This window comes from Aspergillus candidus (genome assembly GCF_002847045.1).
Source record: "Aspergillus candidus strain CBS 102.13 unplaced genomic scaffold BDW47scaffold_18, whole genome shotgun sequence".
Taxonomy (NCBI): domain Eukaryota; kingdom Fungi; phylum Ascomycota; class Eurotiomycetes; order Eurotiales; family Aspergillaceae; genus Aspergillus; species Aspergillus candidus.
Window position 1 is genome coordinate 216,788 of NW_020194023.1, and position 23,637 is coordinate 240,424.

The 23,637-nt window shown below is 53.3% G+C and overlaps 9 protein-coding genes and 1 non-coding gene across 10 annotated transcripts; 2 read left to right on the plus strand and 8 right to left on the minus strand.

Annotated features, from left to right (window-relative positions):
- Nucleotides 1-1,026: 1,026 nt before the first annotated feature.
- On the minus strand, nt 1,027-1,925 carry BDW47DRAFT_104643 (uncharacterized protein). The gene has a single exon (XM_024812375.1). The coding sequence runs from the start codon at nt 1,836-1,838 to the stop codon at nt 1,119-1,121; it is 720 nt and encodes a 239-aa protein (XP_024672667.1). The 5' UTR covers nt 1,839-1,925; the 3' UTR covers nt 1,027-1,118.
- A 2,045-nt stretch (nt 1,926-3,970) lies between these two features.
- cbhC (putative cellobiohydrolase) lies at nt 3,971-5,769 on the plus strand (the record flags this gene model as incomplete). The annotated part of the gene is made up of 8 exons (XM_024815036.1): nt 3,971-4,058; nt 4,109-4,177; nt 4,227-4,509; nt 4,619-4,872; nt 4,921-5,058; nt 5,117-5,374; nt 5,429-5,670; nt 5,725-5,769. The coding sequence occupies 8 exons, from the start codon at nt 3,971-3,973 to the stop codon at nt 5,767-5,769; spliced, it is 1,377 nt and encodes a 458-aa protein (XP_024672668.1).
- A 736-nt stretch (nt 5,770-6,505) lies between these two features.
- Nucleotides 6,506-7,980, minus strand: BDW47DRAFT_125187 (putative proline oxidase Put1; the record flags this gene model as incomplete). Its single annotated transcript, XM_024816347.1, has 2 exons — nt 6,506-7,328; nt 7,391-7,980. The coding sequence occupies 2 exons, from the start codon at nt 7,978-7,980 to the stop codon at nt 6,506-6,508; spliced, it is 1,413 nt and encodes a 470-aa protein (XP_024672669.1).
- Nucleotides 7,981-8,443: 463 nt separating this feature from the next.
- On the minus strand, nt 8,444-9,406 carry BDW47DRAFT_125188 (pyrroline-5-carboxylate reductase family protein; the record flags this gene model as incomplete). Its single annotated transcript, XM_024816348.1, has 2 exons — nt 8,444-9,291; nt 9,367-9,406. The coding sequence occupies 2 exons, from the start codon at nt 9,404-9,406 to the stop codon at nt 8,444-8,446; spliced, it is 888 nt and encodes a 295-aa protein (XP_024672670.1).
- A 495-nt stretch (nt 9,407-9,901) lies between these two features.
- BDW47DRAFT_t68 lies at nt 9,902-9,993 on the minus strand. Its single transcript has one exon. It is a non-coding gene; the product is annotated as a tRNA-Pro (tRNA).
- Nucleotides 9,994-10,385: 392 nt separating this feature from the next.
- On the minus strand, nt 10,386-11,879 carry BDW47DRAFT_21953 (putative C2H2 finger domain protein (Kin17)). Its single transcript, XM_024818477.1, has 3 exons — nt 11,717-11,879; nt 11,587-11,660; nt 10,386-11,503 (listed from the first exon to the last, which is right to left on the minus strand). Exons 1-3 carry the CDS (start codon nt 11,768-11,770, stop codon nt 10,576-10,578), a joined length of 1,056 nt encoding a protein of 351 aa, XP_024672671.1. The 5' UTR covers nt 11,771-11,879; the 3' UTR covers nt 10,386-10,575.
- Nucleotides 11,880-12,040: 161 nt separating this feature from the next.
- On the minus strand, nt 12,041-14,482 carry BDW47DRAFT_21955 (putative chromatin remodeling complex subunit (Arp9)). Its single transcript, XM_024818478.1, has 3 exons — nt 14,407-14,482; nt 12,892-14,302; nt 12,041-12,820 (listed from the first exon to the last, which is right to left on the minus strand). Exons 1-3 carry the CDS (start codon nt 14,434-14,436, stop codon nt 12,240-12,242), a joined length of 2,022 nt encoding a protein of 673 aa, XP_024672672.1. The 5' UTR covers nt 14,437-14,482; the 3' UTR covers nt 12,041-12,239.
- Nucleotides 14,483-16,327: 1,845 nt separating this feature from the next.
- On the minus strand, nt 16,328-17,044 carry BDW47DRAFT_125191 (uncharacterized protein; the record flags this gene model as incomplete). Its single annotated transcript, XM_024816349.1, has 2 exons — nt 16,328-16,743; nt 16,801-17,044. The coding sequence occupies 2 exons, from the start codon at nt 17,042-17,044 to the stop codon at nt 16,328-16,330; spliced, it is 660 nt and encodes a 219-aa protein (XP_024672673.1).
- Nucleotides 17,045-17,232: 188 nt separating this feature from the next.
- Nucleotides 17,233-18,599, minus strand: BDW47DRAFT_104650 (putative oligosaccharyltransferase subunit ribophorin II). Its single transcript, XM_024812376.1, has 4 exons — nt 18,355-18,599; nt 18,085-18,283; nt 17,726-18,010; nt 17,233-17,665 (listed from the first exon to the last, which is right to left on the minus strand). Exons 1-4 carry the CDS (start codon nt 18,498-18,500, stop codon nt 17,426-17,428), a joined length of 870 nt encoding a protein of 289 aa, XP_024672674.1. The 5' UTR covers nt 18,501-18,599; the 3' UTR covers nt 17,233-17,425.
- A 1,669-nt stretch (nt 18,600-20,268) lies between these two features.
- BDW47DRAFT_21971 (putative GPI-anchored cell surface glycoprotein) lies at nt 20,269-23,368 on the plus strand. Its single transcript, XM_024818479.1, has 2 exons — nt 20,269-20,359; nt 20,413-23,368. The coding sequence occupies exon 2, from the start codon at nt 20,548-20,550 to the stop codon at nt 23,182-23,184; it is 2,637 nt and encodes an 878-aa protein (XP_024672675.1). The 5' UTR covers nt 20,269-20,359; nt 20,413-20,547; the 3' UTR covers nt 23,185-23,368.
- The last annotated feature ends 269 nt before the right edge of the window (nt 23,369-23,637 follow it).

A 23,637-nucleotide genomic window follows, 5' to 3' on the forward strand; every position in this document is an offset into this window, starting at 1 on the left:
TTCTATCACTGCGTTCAAATACTGCGAACGGCCCCTGTGACCAGCATAATATTTGAGATGGGATTCTCTTTCAACCACGCAGATGCCTGTCTCTACACGTCTTCTTCTTCGTATTTTCTTTGAACCACGCAGACACCTGTCTCTATAGCGTCAATCCCCACCGAACGGGCCACCCCCACCAAATGCCCACGTCAACAAAAAACTTCCGTTTTAGATAATCAGGTTATTCAACCACCCACCATGCCACTAATGAGAGAAAATTCATCAAGAAATTTGGCGGAGCAAGAGAAAAGAATTTTTAATGTATATTATCTACTTTGATTTTCCAAGTATTTATCGCGTAGCGGAGGTCTTTCATATGACATAGTCTACTTTTGAAAACCTAAATCACTATCAATAACGTATAAAATGATATATAAATAGTTATCCCTTATCTGCAAATCACGAGAAGACTTCATTGGAATAGATAATCTCTGTGTAAAGCTACTTCTAGGTTATCTCATGTACAGGATCCATAAAGAGACTTTAAATCCAGTCGCTTGCCAAAAAAGTCTTCCTCGTTTCGTGCAGGTCCATCGCTGCCCATGAAGCGATCCCATAATTTACTCGATACTCAAGATGCTTGCAACTATCCCGCAACTTATCCGCGACACGCTTGGATTAGTTTAGACCTGGCACTCGCCCGAAGGTGATTCTCCGGCCCCACGGGTGGGTAAGCGACTGAGGTATCGACCCTGAGGGTCGATGCGGATGACCCTTAAGAAACCCTCGGAGGGTCGGGGTCAGGGTCGGTGAGGTTGGACCCTGACCCTTTGGGGTGCGGGTGGAGGTTCCTGATCTTGGACCCGCGGGGCGGGTGAGTGCCAGGTCTAGGCTAGCATTGGTGGAATTATTACATGTGTGGTTTGCTCAGGTAGGGTTTAATGTCTTGGGCTACTGGGTCTGTTTCTACTTTGTGCTTCGAAAACCGAAGTCTTGTCTGAGATCAATTTACACTCAATCCATTCCACTATCAATACATATTAAGTACACTCGACCCTGAATCCTGCCACACCATCCACCGTATAATAGTATCACACGATCATATTATTTACTATGATCACTGGCTTCTTGCACGCTTAGAAGCCAAGAGAGATCTGCCAGCTCTTGCCAATGGCGCGGATGTCGAAGTTGACATTTCCGACACAGTCGCCATACTCGTAGGGCTCGCTCAAGCTACCGTTCACGCCAGCGTGGGTGGTGGTGGGCGCGCCGAAAGTGACGTTGGTGTAGGGCTCCTCGTTGCACGTCTCGCCGTGAGAGGTGTGTCCCATGTAGTCCTCGATGAATCCGAGCTGACCGCCCGCGATGCCGCCGCTTCCGGCGGGGAGAGTGTAGGTTCCGATGTGCACGGCGCGCTTGGTCACGGCGTTGACCATGGTGCCCGTCCAGGTGGTGCCCTCCGTGTTCTTGATCACCAGGTTGTAGGGATACTTGTAAGAGGCGGGGACCTCAACGGCGCAGGAGACACCCGGGCCGCCGTCGGCGCCCTCGCTGCAGTTGGGGTCGTCGGTGGTGGTGCCCGGGACGAAGCTGGAGAACACGCCGTGCATGATGCTCGTGCCGTTCTTTTCGTTGGGGCGCGGCTGCAGGCCGGTGTAGCCGACGTCTTTGACGCCCACAAAGTTGTACTGCTGAGCGAAGTAGTAGCCGCTCTCGTGGGTGGCTTCCGGGATGGCAATCGGGAAGGTGATGTCCTTCAGACCCTCCTCGGGCACGTTCTCCGCGTCCCAGCCGAGACCGACAAGGGCGTTGGTGAGGCCCAGGAGGGGGGCGAGGCTGAGGATGGAAGTCTTCATTGTGGATAGTTTTTCAAATCAATTGAATGAATGTTCTGGTTGGGCAAAAGAAATCGAAGGAGAGAAATTTGAAATCGCGCAGCGACCAAAGATATGTTACAGATGAGATGTAAGAGAGTGTGTGATGGTTTGGTTAATTCTTCCCAGCCATGGCAGGATTCCTGTCCCGATTTATGTCCCTGAGATCACTGCGAACCCACGGCCGATGGCTCAACGATCAATATCGACTGCCGGGCGCATATTGCATTGATCGGCAGTGTCATCAATTTGAAACGCTAACCGGTGGTTATGATTCGACGGTCATGGCGCCGGTCGATGGGGTAAGCTTTTCGCTGCCGCGAAAACCACACCGTTCTCCTCAGGTTACATTGACCCCGTGTTTTCTGACTCGGGCGCCTCGAGTTTGGTTGAATCGATGCGATCGAAAATGGTAGGTGTGGCCTAGTAGGGGTAGTTCCAGTGCCGTGGAAAAGTGGAGTTCACAGTTCGCTTCGTGAGACACAGTTCGGTTTCGGGTTGACGGGGTTTGCTTAGTTCCCAGTGTATACCACCACAACGCAGCGTACTGTGGGGCCATTTTTGTTGGTAATGAATGGGTCCTGGTCGTCAGATTCTCTGGCAGATCGTCACAATCGATCGAGTGTTGAACGCTTAGTTGGGGTAGTGAAACATTGCTAGCTACTTCGAGCTCCATGGCCAAGCCTCGTGGGGATCTCTCCTTAATATATGTAGGCCTTTACGAGTCAGCAGGCCTTTGAAATCTTTACACATCGCATCCTATCCAATGAACATGTTTGAGGTAAAACAGAATTGACGCAAGCGCGACGATCGAACCGATTGATCAACTGGAGACCTTCAACATAGCTGTACAGACTGAAGATTTGGTGGTGAGCAAGGGTGGTTAGGATTGTCGGTCGGCCCCAGATACGGATTGCGATCTGTGTGAGATATTTTCTGTGAAGACGCAGAATGCTAGTCAACCGGGTACATCGGTGGGGAAGAGCAATTCAGGGGAAGTTGACGTGGACAGGAAGGTGAGAATGAAAAAAGACTCAGAATTGATGGGATCCACATGCCTCAACAGGTGATTTCCCAAAGTGGTATTTACCTACCCGTGTAGTCTGCACCGCGACTCCCTTCTTGTACTCTGTATTCTTTCTGAAGTTTTCCTCTATGTCAAAATTTCTCATCTTTTTCCGTCTTTCTTAGCAGCAGTGCTCGAGATATGACATGGTTTGCGTCTCGATGGCTATCAAAGTTCAGAGTAAGGACACGATGAGCAGAGCAAACATTTAGATCGAGTCGAGAATTCAAACACGATCCGGTACGACTGTGGGCTCAATTCATTCAGAGCTTGCTAATTCAACTCATGGCAATCTTAGGTCTTCAAAGGATGGCCAACAAATGGTATCTGACCGCCGTGGCACAGACGTCCAAAGACAAGGACCGTTGCAGCAGGACCGACAACCCAATGCTATTGAGGCAGATATAACCGAGGAATACAACCTGCGCGAAAGGGCTAAGATCCGAGGTGATCCGGGATAAACCACATGGCGCAAATGCGCAACAGCAAAGCACTGCTACTCGCAGTCATAGATGTGCATCTTGAGAGCATGGTGGAGGCTGACCGGCCCGCGAGACCGCGATGATTACCCAGTCGATGGCTGACAATTCCCATGAATCTAGCCAGCTCTCGCCTGAAGAATCCAGTTTGGATGCTGAGCGGGGACGGCAATAGATTAAATTAATTAAGCTCGCATGTCAGATGCCGGATATGACCTTCCCTAATTGAGGATCACTGGCCTTTTTCTGGACGCCACAGCCATCCGCCAACCAAAGAAGTGTTCTCAAAAGGTTTCTCAATTTAACCACGTGTTGATGGGGACCTGTCTAATTACCCGCTTCCCCACATGTTTGTGCATTCGTTGTTGTCAACTATGGGGCCTGGACCCGTTCTTGTGGTTGTATAGGTTCTATGCCACTACAGCCTAGAGTTGTCGGTATGAACTAGACCGATTTGAAGTACATTGAAGCTTGTATATCGGCAATACGGCTTCTATCTCCGTTCTTACAACCATCAAAGTATAAATGTCAAGCGTAGCACCTCTCTAAATGAACCTAAGTACAACCTCATGTCGCCGATCATGAAGCACGCCATCTACATCGCGCTATCTGCTCTGCTACCTGCTATTCACGCCCAGCAATCCCTCTGGGGACAATGTATGCATTCTTTTTTTCCAGTCCAGAACCGCAATAGCTGACCCTAGCAGGCGGCGGCACTGGATGGACAGGTGAAACAAACTGTCCTCCAGGGGCAGCATGTAGCACGCAAAACTCCTGTATGTATTTGAATCATCTTTTGTCAAGACTAGTGGCTAAATCAACCAGATTACGCGCAATGTGTGCCAGCTACCGCAACGGCCACGACAACTGGAGGTTCTACGACTTCAAGGACTACTCTGACGACCACCACCAGCTCGTCCACTCGTACCTCCACCAGCGCGGGAGCCACCACAACGGCTGCACCGTCTGGAAACCCGTTCAGTGGATACCAGCTTTATGTCAACCCGTACTACTCGTCAGAGGTTCATTCCCTGGCCATTCCGTCTCTGACCGGCTCGCTGATCGCCAAAGCTACCGCCGCGGCGAAAGTGCCGTCTTTTGTTTGGCTGTATGTCTCTCCTATCGTGGTTCTAGCCGAATATGCGGCCCCCTATCTACTGGGGAGAGATGGGGTCTTGATCTTTCTTGATGTCCAACAGCATGTTGACCAATCTTAGGGATGTGGCGGCCAAAGTTCCAACTATGGGCACTTACCTGGCCGACATTAAGGCGCAGAATGCCGCCGGTGCTAGCCCTCCGGTCGCTGGTATCTTTGTGGTTTACGATCTACCAGATCGGGACTGCGCGGCCTTAGCTAGTAATGGCGAGTATGCGATCGAAAACAATGGAGTGGCAAATTACAAGAAGTATATCGACGCCATCCGGGCGCAGCTGGTGAAGTATTCTGAAGTGCACACGATTCTACTAATCGGTATGTATCTTACGCCATTCAATCGAGCAAAAGCTGAGATCATGATAGAACCCGACAGTCTTGCCAACTTGGTCACCAATCTCAACGTTCCTAAGTGTGCCAACGCCCAAACTGCGTACATGGAATGCGTTGCCTACGCACTAAAGGAGCTCGACTTACCTAATGTGTCCATGTATATTGATGCCGGTATGCCAGTTCTTTTGCCCTCAAGATATTGCAAACCAGAAATCTGATGTTTCAATAGGCCATGCCGGCTGGCTGGGCTGGGCTGCCAACGTCGGGCCCGCTGCCACTCTCTACGCATCAGTGTACAAGAACGCCGGGTCACCGGCGGCAGTTCGTGGGCTGGCGACCAACGTCGCTAACTACAATGCCTGGTCGATCGGAACCTGTCCGTCGTACACTTCGGGTAACTCTAATTGCGACGAAAAGCGTTATATCAACGCCTTGGCTCCACTACTGCGAGACGCAGGGTTCCCAGCACATTTCATGATGGATACTTGTATTTTACCCTGCCCTTCCCATCTCAGACACATCAAACTAACGGTTTTAACAGCACGAAGCGGCGTTCAGCCCACCAAGCAGAGCGCTTGGGGTGACTGGTGCAATGTTATCGGGACTGGGTTCGGGGAGCGTTTCTCGACCAACACGGGCGATCCGCTTCTTGACGCCTTTGTCTGGGTAAAGCCTGGAGGCGAGAGCGACGGCACGTCGGATAGCAGCGCCACCCGGTACGATGCGCATTGCGGATATAGCGACTCCTTACAGCCGGCTCCGGAGGCGGGGACGTGGTTCCAGGTCAGTTTCTGCTTTTGTTCTTCGAGGAGGATTGCTGATTTAATACCTTGGTAGGCCTACTTCGAGCAGTTGTTGGTCAATGCGAACCCGACATTCTAGACGACTTACTGGTATATCAAACACCGATGACGGGGCTTGAGGTTTCTGGATGATGTTCGGAAATTCGGTCTGAAATTTGGCATGAAGAAGGGGAGGGAGGGAGTGATCTGTTGCTTAAGCAACTTTGAATTGATCCTGCCTACAACATAGCCCCGGTCTCGTATATCAAATGGGATTAGTTTGGTGACCACGCTTTATTCGGTTCACAAAGAGGAGCTTTTGGATCTTACTGTCTTTTAGACGCCGAGGCTTTCTTTCATCCTACTTTGAGAGATACTTTATAGTCACTCGGTCTTTTTCCATGAGGCTAAATATGAAACACTGTGGTTTTGCTACGAAAACGGTCTGGACAACTTCACGCAAACTTTAAGCAGACAGTGTATTTATATCTGCTTCATGGATAGGATTGGTCGGGGAATCGCTGTGCTATAGACGTGAGTCAAAAGACATGACAGCAAACAGAAGAACATCTAAATGATATAAAAGCATCTATAACCAGAAAACGGGTTCCCTTCCGAGCTCGGCTCGGTGGTCCGCTCCATCCATCCTGGCAGCCATGCAGACGTGGTCAGACATACGACCACTCATCCAATCCCAACCATTCATCGCAAGACTCTGTCGCGTGTGTTGAAAACGTGTGACCTGCGGGAATGCTGCGGTCCATATTCCATTCCCCGGCAAACGTGGAATCCAATCAATCGGTTTACTGCACCGAAACACCCCCCTGCGGGTGAGGTCAAGACCATCCAACCCGCCTCCATGCTTCCCGTTTGAGTGCTTTCAGCGTCTCGTGTGTACGGCCCATAGCTGACTGGTTCTCAACCGCCCGACGCAGCAGGAAATGTAAACACTCCTCAATTGACCCCCACGCCAGACACTTGAATACGCCCGGGTTCTCGGGAAGGTGGTCCGCGGTGGCGGAGGCCTGGAGGTTCTCGGCGATCAAACCGCAGCTTATCTCGTCCGCCATTCCCTGCAACTGGCCCACCTCTACTGGAACAGTGGGCAGTCCGTTCTGCAGTCGGTACCGAGAGAGGGAGTAGGCTTTGCGCACGCTGTCAGCATTGTGTGACGCCACGAACAGTCGGGTGTCAGGGAATTTCAGCTGTGAGCGACCTGTATCCAACGGAAACTGGCGGGTGAGGATACTTTCGACGATGTGGTTGTAGCTGCGGTCTGTTTCTGCCTTGGTGTCGTGAATGCAGGACCGATGGTCGTGTGCGATGTACGCGCCGCGTACCAGCTTGATCCCCAGAGTCCAGCCCTCGGCAGCTGCAAGCGTCAAGTGGCGGTGGACATTCTCAACTGACGCCTTCAGGTAGGCTTGAATAGTGTTGTAGACCACGACCTTCCCGTTCCGGTTGAACCGCCGCATCAAGTCGATAGTCCATGCGTCGATCGTTGGTTGGAAGACCTGCTGCTCAGCGTCAATCCACAGCCGGGACTCCTGTGCGGCAATTGCCTCGCAGATCTCCGTAATGGCCTGTAGCATCTTCGGTGGTGGTTGGGCGTCGCCGCGCGCGAGGGCCTCTACGGCCGCTGGTCCGGCGCCGGTGAACCTGCCATCACCATGTTAACCATTGCCCCCCGCGGCTTTCGAACGGCAAGCCAAAAGACATACTTAATGCCCAGGAAGTCTCCCTTCCCGATCATGCCCAGGGTCCGCAAGTTCCCCTGCTTCCATTCCTCAATAGCATAGTCCAGCACTGCCTGTTGGCAAGCCGGTGGCTTCTCCTGCACGCCCGGGTCTTCCAGACTCACCACCGACTCCCTTGCATACCCCAGAATAACCCCCTTGAAGCCAAGGTCTTTCATATGGCGTACCGTCCCACGCACCTGCACCTCGTTGGCCCCCGCACAGAAATGATTGTAAATCGTCGTCCGCAAAAGGTAGTTCATAAGCGGGTTCTTGGACGGACTGAGCAGCGGGGACTTGGACTCGACGACAAATTTCAACGCAGACAGGCTAGACTTCAGAAGTAACGGCGACGCCATCACAGACGTAAACAGCAAAGACCGCACCAGTGTCTTAGTACGCATGACAGCCAAAGGCGGCAGTTTCTTCTCTTCTACCTTCTTCTTATCCATCAAGGAAGCAGAAGGCTGTAAGACACCCTGATGAGCAGACGACGACGAGGAAGACGCCGACGCGAAGCGCACAAGCGCCGCCGCAGCAGAGTGCACCTGAGGCCTGAGTATTTTAGGTCTCATTATGGCGAGGATAAACGTGTGAATGGTGGGAGATATTATCTATAATGCTCACTACGTAGGGCACATCTGCGCAGTATCTACCTATATACCTATAGTTCCCTCCCTCTCCCTCCCCCGCCACGGAGGGGTCAGGATGAGATGTTATCCTCCGTAGAAGGAAGGGCGGTGCGCGGGTCCGAAACCGATTGGGTTGGATGGTGGGAGTAAGGTTTCATTTCGGGCTTTCATGCGCTGCGTCTCGTCTGCTTGTGGGAGCTGAGATTCGTGTTGGTATCTATGCGTCGGGAGGGGGTTCCGAGGTTGTCGGGGGGTGTTCCGTTTATATATATACTATTTCCACAGTGATTTGACTTTGATCAACATGCGAGTAGATAACAGGAAATTCAGTATGAAAGAAACATGATGAATCTATGTTTGGTATATACTCTACTTCTATATAAAAAAGTAAGAATAAAGGAGACAATCATTTCTGCAAATGCTCCACCCCCTTCAACAGCGCATCCGCAAAACTCCCCCGAACCCCAGCCCTCTCCAGCTCCAAGATCCCCTGAATCGTACACCCCCTCGGCGAAGAAATCCCCTCCCTCAACACAGCCGGATGCACCCCATCTTTCAAAAGCGCCGCCATTCCCGCCAACGTCTGTGCCGCCATCTCCAGCGCCTCGGGACGCCTCAACCCCCCCGCAACACACCCATCGAGCACCCCATCCAGCGCAATCGCACCCCACGCCATGGAAGCACCCACCAACAGCGACGAAACGTCGAATACAGAAGGCGCGACGAACCGCACGTCGCCTACTTGCTTGAAGATCCACTCCACCGTTCCCTTCGCCTGCTGCCCCTCCTCGCTATCATCGTCTACTTCCACGACCGTCATCGACTGTCGTAACCGCGCCGCTACGTTCGGCTGCACGCGCACTATCGTCGGAGAACTCCCCGCGCACTCTACTTCTCCCCCAGGCCCGCTGCCACGAGGACGCATGTAGTCTAGGATTTGCGCAACCGTGGGGCCCGCCATCACGCTGATGATCAGCTTGTTCTTGGCGGCGTCCCATACGCCGGGCTGGGAGAGGATGGACTCTGCGAGAAAGGGCTTGCATGCGAGCAGAATGATGTCTGCGCTGGCCATGGCTGTGATGTTGTCGTTGGGGGTGAAGCGCACGCGGTCTTGGTCTGGCGGGGTGAGGGTGGCGCGGAGACGCTCGGCTGAGGTGGTGGTTTTGGTGCTGACGGTGAAGGTGTTGATGGGTGGATTGGGGGTGTTGCGGGTGGCTTCTAGGAGGCCGTTGAGGATGGCTGAGCCCATGTTTCCTGGGTTGGGTTAGTTGGGTGAACTTCTGGAGGGGGGGTGGGGGTAGGATGGGGGAAAGAGGGAGGGAGGGATACCGCAGCCGATGAAGGCGAGGGTGGCGTTTGTTGCTGTCATACTGTGGGTTGAATGGGGATTGGAGGTAGGTTGGTAGGTAGATAAGGTCGTAGAGAGATGTCTGTTCAATTGGGTGTGGTAGAAGTAGGAGTAGTGGAGTAGCAGTAGTGGAGGAAATAATAATAGATGGAGATGCCTCAAGATAGCTCGGTCCACAAACCCGAGATAGCTACAGGAAGGCGCCCCCGCATGCACTAAACCTGCAAATTGCTCCTTCGCAAGTTGTTAGCATGTAGATACATCATTGATGATTGGTACAGGTTATCACTATCGTCTGACCGTCCATGCAAGGGGACGTCGCGAAACCACTGGGAAGTGCGTTAACTCATAGCAGCATTTGGAGAGACTGAAATGGGTAATTTCAATCAACCCATATAAAGCTATGACTCAAACCAAAAGAATCAACATTTACCCCTCTATCTACTCCACATCTAATAAGTATGTACGGACTACATAATGAGAGCAAAAATAGAGATGAATGAAAAAAAGATAATCGGCCCGAGCCGCGGATCGAACGCGGGACCTCTCGCAGATATGCTTGGGGTTTAAATCCCTAAGCGAGAATCATACCACTAGACCACCCGGGCGATAGATGTTTTGTGCTTCTGGTTGTGATTACAGGAAGGGAAATCATTTTGTGTGTAGTTAAGGCTGGTTATATTGGATGGTTGAGGACTCGAATGCCTCGGGTTGGATGTTATGTTTTTCTTTTGGTAGTGGTGGGAGGGGTTTCTGTCTTTCTTAATTTCTTTTTTTTTTTTTTCTTCTTTTTTTGGGGTATGATTTGATAACCTGTGGAGATCAAACCAGGTGGATTTGTACATTAATTGGTTTTTTGTAGAGAGAAACATGTATCTCTGTAGGAACCATCTTACCGTCTGCTTCGTACTTGTATATGATTACCGTGATTATTATACGTGAACGAAGGTTATAAACATTGATATTACATGTATATTTTTAAATAAGGTAGGTATCATTTAGAAAATCTAGCGTGTAGGGACCTTAGTTTTGCACGCAATAGTAAACTCCAGGTAGCCATAGCCAACCAAACCCAACCACTGCATCATATGCTGCACTCAATATCCAGCCGCAGCCGGGGCGCGCACTGCCGTGCAGAATGAGGTATCATGTAACCGAGTCAAAATAATCATCCTAGACCAAATAGCAGATCAAGAGATCTTGGGCCGCTTCGCGTTCGGAAACCCAGACGACCCGCGCATGCGCTTTCGCTCCATCGTTTCCATCTCCTGCTTCATGATCCGCTCCTGCTCAGACATCTTCTTCGGCTGTTCCAGGACGGGGCCCTTCTTCCCTGCAAGTGGGTTCTTCTTTGCTGCCGCTGAGAAGACGTTCTTGGGCTTGTTGGCGCCGCCCATCGAGAGGGAGATCTTGGGAGGTGCGGACGGGGCAGGAGATTCTGAAGGATTGGGCGCTGCAGCTGCAGCATCTGGTGTGACAGATGTAGCTTTCTTCTCGGCAGTATCATCTCCCGAAGACGCAGAATCCTTCTCTCCCGACGACGGCGGAGCAGCACCTCCAGCCTCGGACTTCGCCGCCCCTCCAAACCCAATATTCAACTTCACCTTCTCACCCTCCTTCCGCTGCAGATTCCTCGCCTCAGGAGCAACGGCAACCTCTTCCCCACCCCCCTCCTTCCTCCCCGCAGCATCACGCTGCGCCCGCTGCGCCCTCTCCACCTGCTCTTGAATCTGCCTCTGCTCCCTCTCCTCATCACCCCGATCCTGCCTCTCCTTCTTAAGCACCGCCTCACGCCGCCTCATCGTCTCAGGACTGCGATCAATGTACGACACGAACAAACCCTTATCCGTCTCCTCAACCCGACACAAGCCCTCGCGGCCCAGATGCGCCGCGAACTGCGACAGACTCTTCCACTTAGTCGCGTTCATGTGTATATGCTCTTTGTCTGCGATGACAGTCTGGTAGAACTGGTTCAGCTGCACCTTTTTCTCGCCGTGGGATGTGCGCAGCAGGTTCATGAAGTTCGTGAGGAACTCTTTGCTAAAGCTTTCGATGTGCTTTTTGGGGTCTTCGCCGATGAGGAGGATCTGCCGCACGTGGCTTTCGCTTTGGACGTGGCTGTTGGGTTGGTTGTTAGTTAGTCTTGCGAAGAGGAGGTAGCGGGCTGGGATAGAGGGAGAGCCGGGGGGGGGGAAGCGTACCATTTGAACCCGTTCTCATCGCGCATCTGTCGCGAACATGCTTGACAGTACCATCGGAGTCTACCTAGTCCTTTCTGCGCATCGTTAGTATCTCCTTCATCTTGTATCAATCAATGGCTGGTGAACGTACGGCTTTGATCTTGTTGCTGATGGCCTTGGTGCTGCCGGCTTCGGCTTTGGGCATTTTGGCGCGTGGAGCTGTACTCAACAGCTAGAGTGTAAGTTGTACAAATAGCGATGGTATGCAAAGGATTTGGGGGTGTTTGTTGAAGTTGTAAGTGACGAAAGTTGCGGCGCTCATCCGCTCTCCGCGGGTGGCAAGATAAGGGCGATTATATAATGCCTGATCACGTGATCTATATACTACAGCTTAAATACGGAGACTGCTAGCACTGCTATACCCCATAAATAGCCATCTCATATAGACACTATAACACTATACCTAGAACTAGACCAGACTCCCGACCGGCGTCTTGAGACGGATCGACTTTTCTAAGACAGGACGCCACCGCGTAGAATACAAACCGGAAGACAAGAAAAAAGAAAGGAAAGCAAAAAGACGAGCTCACATGCGAACAACTCCAATCATGAGACAACTAAGATTGCACATCTAGACCCAATTTCCGACGTCGACTTCCATTAACCAGGTTCATTTACAGGGCATACTCGTGGATCGCTGACGGTCCGTTCTCGTTATACTCTACCCGACTCATGAAACCCTTGCTGAGACCCTGGTCGACGATGAATACAACCTTGGACGCCACTTGCGCGCCCAGGAACACCGCCTCTTCCATGCCGTGCCCGCCGCTGGGCGCTCCGGGACCCCCTGGGCCATTGGGCCCGCCGGGGCCGCCGGCGGTGCCGGTGCCGGGGGCGTTGGTGCCACTCGGTTCTTTCCACTCGGGGAAGTACTCGGGAGGTTTGAGCGTCTTGACGGATGTGGGCGTTTGGGAGTGCCCGGTTGAGCGGTGGTGCATGCCACCGGTGGGGTCCATGGAGGGCGTTCCAGGAGCCCCGGGGTTATTGGAGTGAGTCGCCGCCACTAATAGCGGGTTCACCCCGTGGCCTGCAGGGTGATGCATGGGGCCGGGCTGGCCAGTGGGGGCCGGGGTGTTGGTGCCTCCCGTGGGGAGAGGCGTGGAGAAGTTGGAGGGGATTTCGGAAGTGAAGATGGTACCGGACGGGGAGAGGACGAACTTCTGGGTGATGGTGTTTAACAAAGCTTGGGTAAATCCTGTTCATGTGTTAGTTTCGGAAATTGATCGTAGGAATCAACAGTTAGAAGGAATGAGAGATAAAACCGACCTTTGATCTTGCTTCCGTTGCCAACAACGATCAAGGAATCCCATAGCTCACTCCGCTTCGTCGCGTCAGGCACGGCCAAGATGGTGTGATGGATTTGCGTCGCGATATCGTCAAAGATTCCGCTGGACAGCCGGTCACCAGTGTTGAGCTTGGACGTGGCCGACAGAAACCGCTCCACGCCGACCTCGATATCACGGGTCTGTCGGATGAACCGCCCCGGGCCGCTCGAGGCACCTTCCTCGGGTTCCAGCCGCACGAACTCCTCGAACTGGAATGGGGCCTTTTCCCGTTTCGAATTCGGCAGTCGGATGGGTTTCCCCGACGCGTCCGTAGCGCCCTTCTTCTGACCATTTTCGGTCTCCTTTTCGCGACTGGCGAGGAACTCGCTGGTGTTACCGCTCACGATGGCTGCGACATCCAACACGCCCTCGTCTTCCTCATCCGCACCATTGGATTCTTGTCCGGTCTGGGTGCCCTCTCCTGGGCCACGGGGAGTGTTGTCGTTGGTATTGTCGTCCTTTCCGGTGGAGGCCGATATGGCGGGGTTGACGCCCTGCCGCGCGGTTGCCGCCGTGCCGGGAACTGGCGTCCCAGCCGGCAAGATCTCGGTGATATTGCTCCGCTTCAATTGCTCGCACATCTCCCTCGAGAAACCCCTTGTGCCCAGTAACTCCACCAGTCGATCCGTCATGTAGTCTCCACCGCACCCTTCCAACGCGATCCCCCGTCCATGCTCGTTGACGAGGAAGTCCGTCACGGCGGTGACGTCGACCTTGTCCTTACCGACGTCGATGACCGTAGCGGTGGAGACGCCGTACCCGTAGCAGACGGCTAGCGCCGCATCCATGAAGCAGAAGGCGGGCGTCTTGAACTTCTCAAAGACGAACTGTGTGATAGTCTCGCGATCGCGCGCCGACCAAACCGGCTCGGCGATGAGCATGATGGGCGTGTGGAACGGCGGGCTCAGGGTGTTGTGTACGTGCGACAGGAGGGCAAAGAAGCAGGGCCAGTCGACGATGCGCCCGTTCTCGATGGGGTGGATAGCGCCCTCATCGGACGTCAGGTCTTCCTCGTAGATGACCTCCTCGGTAGTCGTGGTCTCCGGTTGCTTCTCCCCATCTTGTGCCGGCTCTGAGCCCTCTTGCTTCTCCGTAGCGGCGGTGGAGGTCTCCTCGGCGGGTGCGGGAGGTGCGGGAGGCGCGGCATCTTTCATCTCGACATCTTCCTTCTTGGGCGCGTCGGGGGCCTTGGTGTGTTGCACTTCGACGCGCTTCTCACGGATCCGGTACGGCTCATACTCGCCCTGTTTTTCTGCGGGGAACATGCGCGTCGGAAAGCGGAATCGGGCGGGGGTAAACGACTCGGGGAGGCCTAGTTGCGCCAGGGTGACCTGCGAACCTGGCGCAATAATCTTGGACGAAGTCAATTGGGATGAACAGAAGTGAGTGGGTGGGAGGAAGGGGCGAAGGATGGTGGGGAGAGAATAAACGGGCAGGAGGGAAAAAGAAAGCTTACCAAAACATGTTCATCCTTGAAAGGAGGCATCGTGGAGGCGATGCAGGGGAAAGGGAGCAACTGTCGCAAGTTGATCAGCCTCACTGAGATGGCAAAGTTGTCGCTCGATCTCTCCGCTCGGTCGAAGTTGCGGCTCGCTCGATCGGGCTAGTGTGTTGCCTGAGGCAGACACAGACCGTGGCCATAACACTACAACATCACGACTCTGGGATTTTAGGTATTACGGTGCGGTATGGTGGTTTTCCTACAGTATTTATCTGGAAGAAGTCCTGGGTATGGATACACTGTTGGCCACGAATTCCTCGTGCTGACAATAGTCCGCCCATTAGACGGTATAGCGCAGCATGTCCCCATACCAGTGGACCCAGCTAGAGCAGACTCGTATGGAAAGGAAGATTGGCCAAGGCCTCTTCTTGGTGGAGAGAGTGGACATCATGAAGATCTTTTGCCAATCGGGACTAATTAATATACAGACAAGTAAAGGAAGCACATGAGCTACCGTTCGGACGAGAGGTATCTACAGCCCTCCGCCACGGAACCCGCAACGTCCATGAAGAATATCATCGAGACTACTGGGACCGTCACTCAAGATACATGATGCCAGCCCTGACGGCTCGTCCAAGCCTCTTGTATAGAGACAATTGTCGACTGGAAAGCGGAGTGGACGTCCTTCATGTGCAACAACCATCCCCGAGTCAGCAGTCGCGAATTATATCATCCAAGAACATATCTCACGTGTCCGGAACCGTTCGCTGCTCGGCCATCTCCGTATGTTTTTGATTCAATGTCAACTAGTTCTATGTCGATATCGGGATTCATATACTATGCATAGCTGTGGCCGAACACGATCCCGTACATCATCGGCCCAAAACGAGGCATCAACGGATGCGTCGCCAGGAACTGTCCAGGGCTCTGCCCCATGGGGGGGCCTTTCACATCTCACCTGCAGAAGTAGGATTCAACAGAAATAGAGGTCCTAAAATCCAGCTACTGATGACTTCATATTTCGAGTGATAGCAACACGTGTGATCGAAGGCGTACGACTATGACATATGCTCAAAAGGTATCTTCGTCCTTCTCCGTACCAAGACTGCTGCATCAGAGTTTCCAAGAGACCTCACTAATAAGGTTCACTGTTCTGTCGTTAGGACTTGGGGTGCTGATTACAGAGTACCATCTACTTGGTTATAACTTAGTCAACGGTCCAAAAAAATGAAGACTACATCTAGTGATCTATATCTAGGAGTCATCAGTTTGATGAGTGATGAACAAGTCTCGCCTGTTATTTCACAGCTCTGACCACATCGGTTAGTTCCATGGTATAGTCACGTTCAATGTCTAGTGCTTATTGGTAGTAGTGTGACCATACCACCTATGTGGCCATGATCATCGAGTACAAAGTACAGAGTGACTCACTGCCTACCTAGGAACTAAATGCTGTGCATGATCAGTATTTCTTCCTATACCCTATCACTCACTATACTGTTGGATCCTCAGCTTTGGCTAGGGCTTGACCAGTCACATTAAATATCTAGTTATATTGGACTAGTCATAGCACAGGGGTATCACTGAATTGAACTAGGGATTAATGGTAATCAACGATTATTCTAGATGTGGCATCATAAGTGTGGTGACTTTCAAATTCAGCTAAGTGGTATGCTTGTCAGTCAAACCAAAGTATATATCACCCATAGACATATCACCAACACACTAATGATAATTTCTGCCCGATGAAACAACATGCCAAATAACCCACCAGATAATTCACTAGAACATGAAGTCCCACTCCAACCGTCTGCCTTTTACGCCTAGTCCCAAGTAACCCAAGCCATAGAAAAACCAAATCCAATCAATCAAACCATGGAATCATTTCAATATTATACAGCCCTATAATACATCTTACCCCCCCAGTTACAGTAATTCAAGCAACCCCCACAATCCCCTTCTCCCCCAACCTTTCCACCACCCCCTTCTTCAACCGCAACAGCCTCTCAATCTCCCGCGGCGGCAACCCCTGCCGATCCCGCATATTCAACACCTGCCGAATAGTCATCGTATCCAGGAACTCGCGCCCCGCAAAATTCGACCGGCCCAGCGCGTCCGTCTCCTGCTCTGCGGCCTTGGTAAGCTGCTGGCGCGCGGTGACGGTCAGCAGGGCGGGGTTCGTCGCAGGCGGGAAGACGGTCGATGCGCTGCCTGGTTGTTGGTGTTGTTGTTGTGGTGCGCCCTGGCGTGTAGGGAAGACGCTGGTGTTGGAGAAGGTTGGGTGTGGGTTGACGGGGCCGATGTGGCGGAGGGAGGCGGCGAAGTCGGGGTCTCGGCCGTCGAGGTCGATGGCTGGGTTTGGCTTGTTAGTTTTGGAAGGGTATAGTGGGGTTGTTGGGGGGTGTGTACCGTTGGATTTGGAGGTAGAGGGTTGTTCTTTAGAGTGGTAGGTTGGGCCGGTGTTGTTGTTCTTGGGTGCTGATGCTGGTGCTGGTGGTGGTTGTTGCTGGGGTCGGGGAGTGGTGTGCGGTTGAGAGCGCGGTGCGGCCGATGCTGGGCTGGGTGCCGGCGGTGCGGAGGGCTTTTTGGGATATTGGCGTCGCGAGGCTGCCTGCGCAGCGGACTTCGCGGGTTTCGATGCGGCAGAGCCCATGGTGGATGCTGGTTGTAGATATGTTTGGTGGTTTACTGGGACGGAAGATTGAATGGATGAAGCGGAGTTGTATGTTTCTGCAGCTCCATCTGCTAGACTAGCCCCGATTGGGACGGCTGCGGGTGACGTCAGCTGGTGTTTACGGTGTACATCAGATTTTAGGACTATTGTTACGATGATGGCGATCAGACGCGCTGGACGTGTATTGAACGGCTTGGTCTAATCCTACTGTACACTTCAATTGACCATTTACTTGAGACGCGTAGCTTCTGTCGCATCGCAATCCATAGAATGTTGACTCGCTTTCATACTAGGATCGTGCAATATCATCCCATTCCATTACCGCATCAGTTCCATTGCCCAACAGGATGCTGTAATCCTTTATCGCAGTCCGGCGAGGCGCCGACCCTGCACTTCGCCTAGCGCGCGACTACCACTGACGAACGCCACGGTTCCGGCCGCCGCGACCGCAGGGAGCATCTGGAACAGATTCCAGTGGGTGTAGTACAGGAAGAAGACGCCCTCGATGGCGAGAAGAGAGCCCAGGAAGGTAGCGTGGGACAGGGGGGCCGACTGGAGGGCCGTGGGTAGCTGTTTGATGTTGACACCGAGGAACAGCCACTGCGAACAGACCACAGTTAATCTAGCGAACGAGACATATTGGACAGAGCATTGACTTACCACGCCACCCAGCACCGGCAAACAAGCCAACGCCATGGCCACGAAGACCAAGGTAATCACCACAGGCGGACTCTCCGCGTCGGATTTGAAGATGTGATGAATTTCAGGAAGCTTCCCATATCGCGACACCTCGACCGTCGGGACCGGCTCATTCGGGTCCCTGGCGACGGTCAGCGGGAACGCAACCCCATTGTAGGCGGCGGAGGTGCCAAATGATCCGATCAGGAAACGGGCCTCGAGAGGCTTGGAAGGGGCGAGGAATTGGAGGGGAAGGTCCTTCATAGCCTGGAGGGAGACGGGATGGTTAGCTCTGCTCCTATCGCAATCCGGCCATGGGGTTCCGCGAGCGCGCTGCTTACCAGCTCCAACCGCGATTTGCCATTGTTTTTCACAGAAAACGGGTATGAGATGTCCAGACCAGTCTCCGGGTCCTGAAGCAGCAAGAAGACCTGGTTGGCTTGTTTCGCGGAGCTGCCTTCCTGGGCCGTGAGGGTCACTTTCAGCGTATCGGCGCTGCCCAGGGCGACGGGCTTGGAGAGAGCTTTGTTATCGGGGATACTATCAATTAGACCAATCAATCAGTTCCAAACCATTGTAAACTACACACAAAACCATATGCTGAGACATACACATCTTTGGATCCCGTACCTACGCCCGCGCCTTTGGTGTGAACTGACACGGTGGCATCAGTAAACCCCCAGGCGGCCGCAGTGACGGTCGGGAGAGCCGCGACACCCCACAAAGCGAGCTGGAGGAGGGAATTGCCCAACTTCATGATTCTTGCTGGAGAATAGGTAGCAGACCACCCAGCACAAAGCACACAACCAAAGGAGCTGACGGAAGAAGATGGAGAAATCAAATGGGGAAATCCAAGTCCGATCGGGAGTTGAAGCAAAGCAAAGCATACACTAAGATAAGCCGCGGGATTAAGTAAGGGTTAGCGGCGGTCCAGTGACCCCGACCAAACGGAGCAAACTCCCCCAGCAAGCCCTAATTTCCTCATCAACTTTGTCAGGCCAACATTATCTCGAGTCTTTCTTGCCCTCGTCCGACTCCTGCTGACGCCGTCTTCGCTTTCCCCTCCACTGCATTTCGTGGGGTAGTTTCGGTTCGACTTGTTTGTCGCCTTTTTATCCTTGTCGGCATGCCTATGATCGGGTGGTTTTAAAGACCGCAGGAGTGCGACTGCAATCCGTTCTGACGTTCCGTGTCCTCGCCCTGTCGCCTCCAGTGACTGCTTCCCGCCCGGATTGGACGGATACACCAACTGGATTGGTCTGACCTGACCTTTTCTCCTTGGGGAACATACCTGGGTACGTTGAGATAATTGTGATGGGTGGTGGGGAGAGCACCGGTCACTGGGTGACTCCCGAAGGTCTCCGGTGGCTCCTGTTTGCCTTCACCAGTCCGCGATATTCACTGGAAGTCCATTCACTGATGTTGGAGTCTACCACATAGGAACCGCTTGAGAACTTTCGGAGACCTCCCTGCTGGTAATATCGAGATATACACACAAGATCATATGTGAAAGAGACTTTGGACAGTGGCTATCAACATCCCCTGTCGGGTCTTCCGCCACGAGCGGTGTCCATGATCACTTCATACTTCAAGTCCCACCGGGCAACAACACAGCAGTCATTTGGTGTTTAAAGAAGGAGACTGTGTATTCACACACTGGTGTTCAAGAGTAAGTACCTGTGGTATTTCTCTTTTGGGTGTTACATCCTTGGTTTGGGACCTTCACCGGGTCTGTCACTGGCGTGTTAGGGCTTCACTTTTGATTACCATATAGGGCGGGTTGATTGTGGTCGCCTCGAGTCACTCCAGCCTTTCCCCTGTCTTCTTCACTGTCGATTCTATTCACTTGAATTCAATGACCTCATGGCCAATTTCTAACTGCTGTCAACCTCTGCAGTGTCTGAAAAACCAACATATAAAAGGGAGGCTGGCCCCCCCATCTCTTCCCTTGATTTCTCTCCGGTCAGTACATCCGTCTCTCTACATCCATCTCTTCCCACTTTTCTCTTCATCCCACATCCTTCTTTTTTACATCCATCTTCCACCTTGTGTATCCCATTTCCAGGCCCTCTTTCTATTATCTTGCTTTGTGATCATCGAGTACCTTCTCCCATCCTTTGTCATATCTTTCTCGAGGGCTTTCTATCATCCTTTCCTTAACGTCCTCGAGGAATTCCTGTCATCCTTCCTCCTATCCTCGAGGACCTTCTCACCCTTTGTCGTATCTCCCTCGTGTACCTCTCATTCTCTTTCGTATCTTCACTTAGTAATGTGTCTCACCCTTTCTGACATTCTGTGAAGACCAACCGACGCAGTTCATCTCGTGCTTCTCAAAGAGTGGCGCGCGTGTCTGAATTAAACACCGCACCGCTCCCCAAGACGTCTTATTCTCTTCCTCCTACCCCCATAGCTTCCTCATTCGAAGACTCCACCCCATCGGCCAAGCGCCGCAAGACTCCTCGTTCGATCAACAACGACGAACATTCAGTCCTCTTTAAAGTGACTGCCGAGACTCCTGACCAGAGAAGTCGGTCCGCGTCAGTACAAGCTTCAAGCACCAGGTCTAAGAAGAGTCACCGAAACCGAAAGTCGCCAAAGACAGACAACGTGACTCAAGTGAGTAGATATTGATGCCATTCCACCTCCGAATTCATCTAATGGACATTCAGGACAAACCAGAGCTGTCACAGTCGACGCTGCACCATTTCATCTCTTACCAATCGCCAGACCGGCCAAAGTCTCCGACCGCACAGGCGGAGCTGTCTGAAACAAATCCAGACACTACACCACGAAATAGTTCAATCATGAAGACTAGAGCGGCCAACCCGAAATCTCGCAAGTCCCTGCCGGCCAAGGCCAACAGGGCATCTGACGCCGGAATGTCAGGAACTCAAGCCGCATCTCGGGCTTCTACTCCACAATCTACGCGCAGTCGCAATCGGAAGCCGAAGTCCACTATTCACACAGCCCGCACGACTCCCAATGTACGCTCGCAACCAATCCCGGCCAACGACTCAAGCAAGCCACAGACACCTACCAATGGAGTGAGCAAAACTCCTGTGTCGACACCCGGCAGCCTGACCACCAAAACGCGTCGTCGAGGCCCCACGTCCGGTGTCACTAGCTCGGCCGAACACCGGGATGATGAGCAGCCGAATGTCACCCCAGATGCCAACGGGACCAGCGCACCTTCCCAGGGGACTACCAGACCGAGCAACACCGTCAAGTTGAATGTGGGACGTAAGGCACTAGCCGCAGCGTTGTCAACTCCATTGGCCCACCCGTATGACCGGGAACTGGCAAATGGGACCGTACCTGGAACTCCCATGCACGTCTACGATGACGGATTCCATTTCGACTATGACGCCGAAATGTACGGGAAGAACTTTGGCTTGGATGGTCAGATGGATCCCCCGGGGTCCCCTACGAGCCTGACAACAAGCACATCGACCGCAAACCGAACCTCCGGACGCGTGCGCAAGCCGACCATCCGCGCCTTGGAATCACTGGCATCCGAACAACGCGTCAGGCGCCGTACCACACCCAGGGCGAAGCCAAAGCCCAATGCTGCCTCCAAGGTTGTATCTCAGCCCACAACCGATACCAAGGTTACCTCCAATTCTACTCCCGCTCCAGCCGCGCCACAAAGAACGCCCGTCGTTCTCTCCGCGGAAGCGAGAGCCTTGGCGAATCGTCTCCTCGATATCGCCGCGACTGCTGTGGCCGAAGACTTCAAACCCGCGCCAGAGGCCAGCGCATGGCTGGCGGAGATGCGCAAAAATTTCGACGCGGAGCAGAATGGCGGGCAGGTGGCGGAAAATGCCGGGAAGCCAGGTGAACAGCGTAAGCAGCAACCACCACCCGCGAACACCACCCCCAGCGCTTCGGCGCCTACACGCCGCAACAGGACCAGGGCACAAGCCAAAAGAGAGGCCGTTGACTCGGTGGTGTGCGCCGACGCTGACGGGTGGCGATTCACAGGTCAAGTCAATGAGTTCGGCGAGGAGCTGTTCGCAGTGGGACCGGAATTTGAGGTGTTCCGGCCCAACAATACCTACAATGATGATGAACTGCCTCAGCCCCCGCTGCGATACAAGGCCCGAGACCAGGTTGAGCGCGACCGCATCTTCGGGTACCCGCCGCGCATGGGAGAGCGCAATCTGCCGCAAGGGACGGTGGCACCCTTCACAGTCGAGGATGTCGATACGGAGCTCGCTAAGATCAAACTGCGAGATGAGGCAAAGTCTCTCGGCATCACGATCGATCGCTCTTGGAATGTCAACGACATCAAGGCGGCGGTGGCTACGCGTCGTCATGGGACGGCCCAGACCCCCGCCGTGCCGACACCCGTCAACGGTAACGTCTCCGAGAAGGCGACCCGGGCTTCCCGCAAGAGGCGACGTGATACAGCGGATCCAGTCGTTCCTACTCCCGAGGACGCACCTTCCCCTAAAGCTGCCCCTAAGACTGGAGGCAGACTTAAAGTTACTCCCAAGATCACCGCCACGTCCAAAGCGACCCCAAAGACTGCAGCCACGTCCGAAGTTGCCCCGAAAACTGCAGCTACGCCCAAAGCCGCACCGAAGACTGCAGCTATGTCTAAAGCTACGCCGAAGTCTGCGGCCACATCGAAAGCCACCCCGAAGAGCACAGCTGCTTCGAAGGCGTCTACCAAGTCTGCCACCACTTCGAAAACCTCATCGAAAGCTGCGGTCACATCTGAAGCTGTTGAACCCACACCCAGAGCCAAGAGACGTCGCAAGAACGGCGAGGTTCCGACTGCGCTCGCAGCTCAAGATACCTCTGAACCTGATTCTGATTCGGAACCGGAGCCGGCACCGGCGCCGGAGGTCCAAGATGATGAGAAGAAGAAGAAGCACATATTGAAATTAAAGTTTTTCATGAAGGATGAGAACGGCCAGAAGGACGGGGACGGCAACGGGGATGGAGACACATCGGAGCCTCAATCTCAGACGCAGGAGACCCCGAAGAAACGCAAGCGAGCCAAGGCCCCCAAGTCTGGCAAGTCAGACAAGCCCAGCAAGTCTAAGAAGCGCACCCGTACCGAAGCCGATGAGTCTGAAGAAGACAAAGTTACGTCTCGACCTCACAAGAGCCCGAAGACCTCTGCATATGACACCCCCGTTGGGGCGAAGCCGCTCAAAGTGACATTGCGCATGTCGGGAAACAAGAAGACCGACGACAAGGCCCAGGACGAGACGAAGAAAGAAATCCCGGAGACTCCGGAGACTCCTGTTCCCGCTGAGCCACCGGTAGAGGACGAAACGCTGGGCGAGACACCTGGTGGGCGTCCCCGTCGTCGTGCTGCTGCGGCGCTCATGGCGGGATTTCAGACCCATGCAGAGGAAAGGGCCCGTCGCGCGGCGCGCAGAAAGGGATCTGAGCATCCTGAAGACGGAGCTACTGCTGCGGCAGTCTAGCTTGACAGTGCTGCAGTCTAGACGACACGATCAGTGGTTGGCGTCTAGAGTTGACACAATCGACATCCGGATTTGATGCGATCGATTGCAGCAGACTTTACCTTTACCCGTCATCCTCTACCGTCATCTTTTCCGCCATCTCCTACCGTCTTCTTATCTTCCCATCGCCTTCTCATGCATCATATCATACCCCACATCCGCCGGATATTACATGACCATCACACTGCACTCCCCCCGGCTACACTTCCTATGTGCCATCTACCCTTCTTCTACCCGACCGGGCACTCCATCATGCTTTTCAATTGTATCTCTACTCTTAGCAGACATGGCGAAAGGCTTCCCGAAGAACGGCGTTTGTGTTGCCCATCATGTTCTCCGTGACCTGTCCATATTCTATTGACCCGCCCATTCTCCCCCTTGCCTGCTGTTCTCCCCGGTTTCTTCATGTTCTTT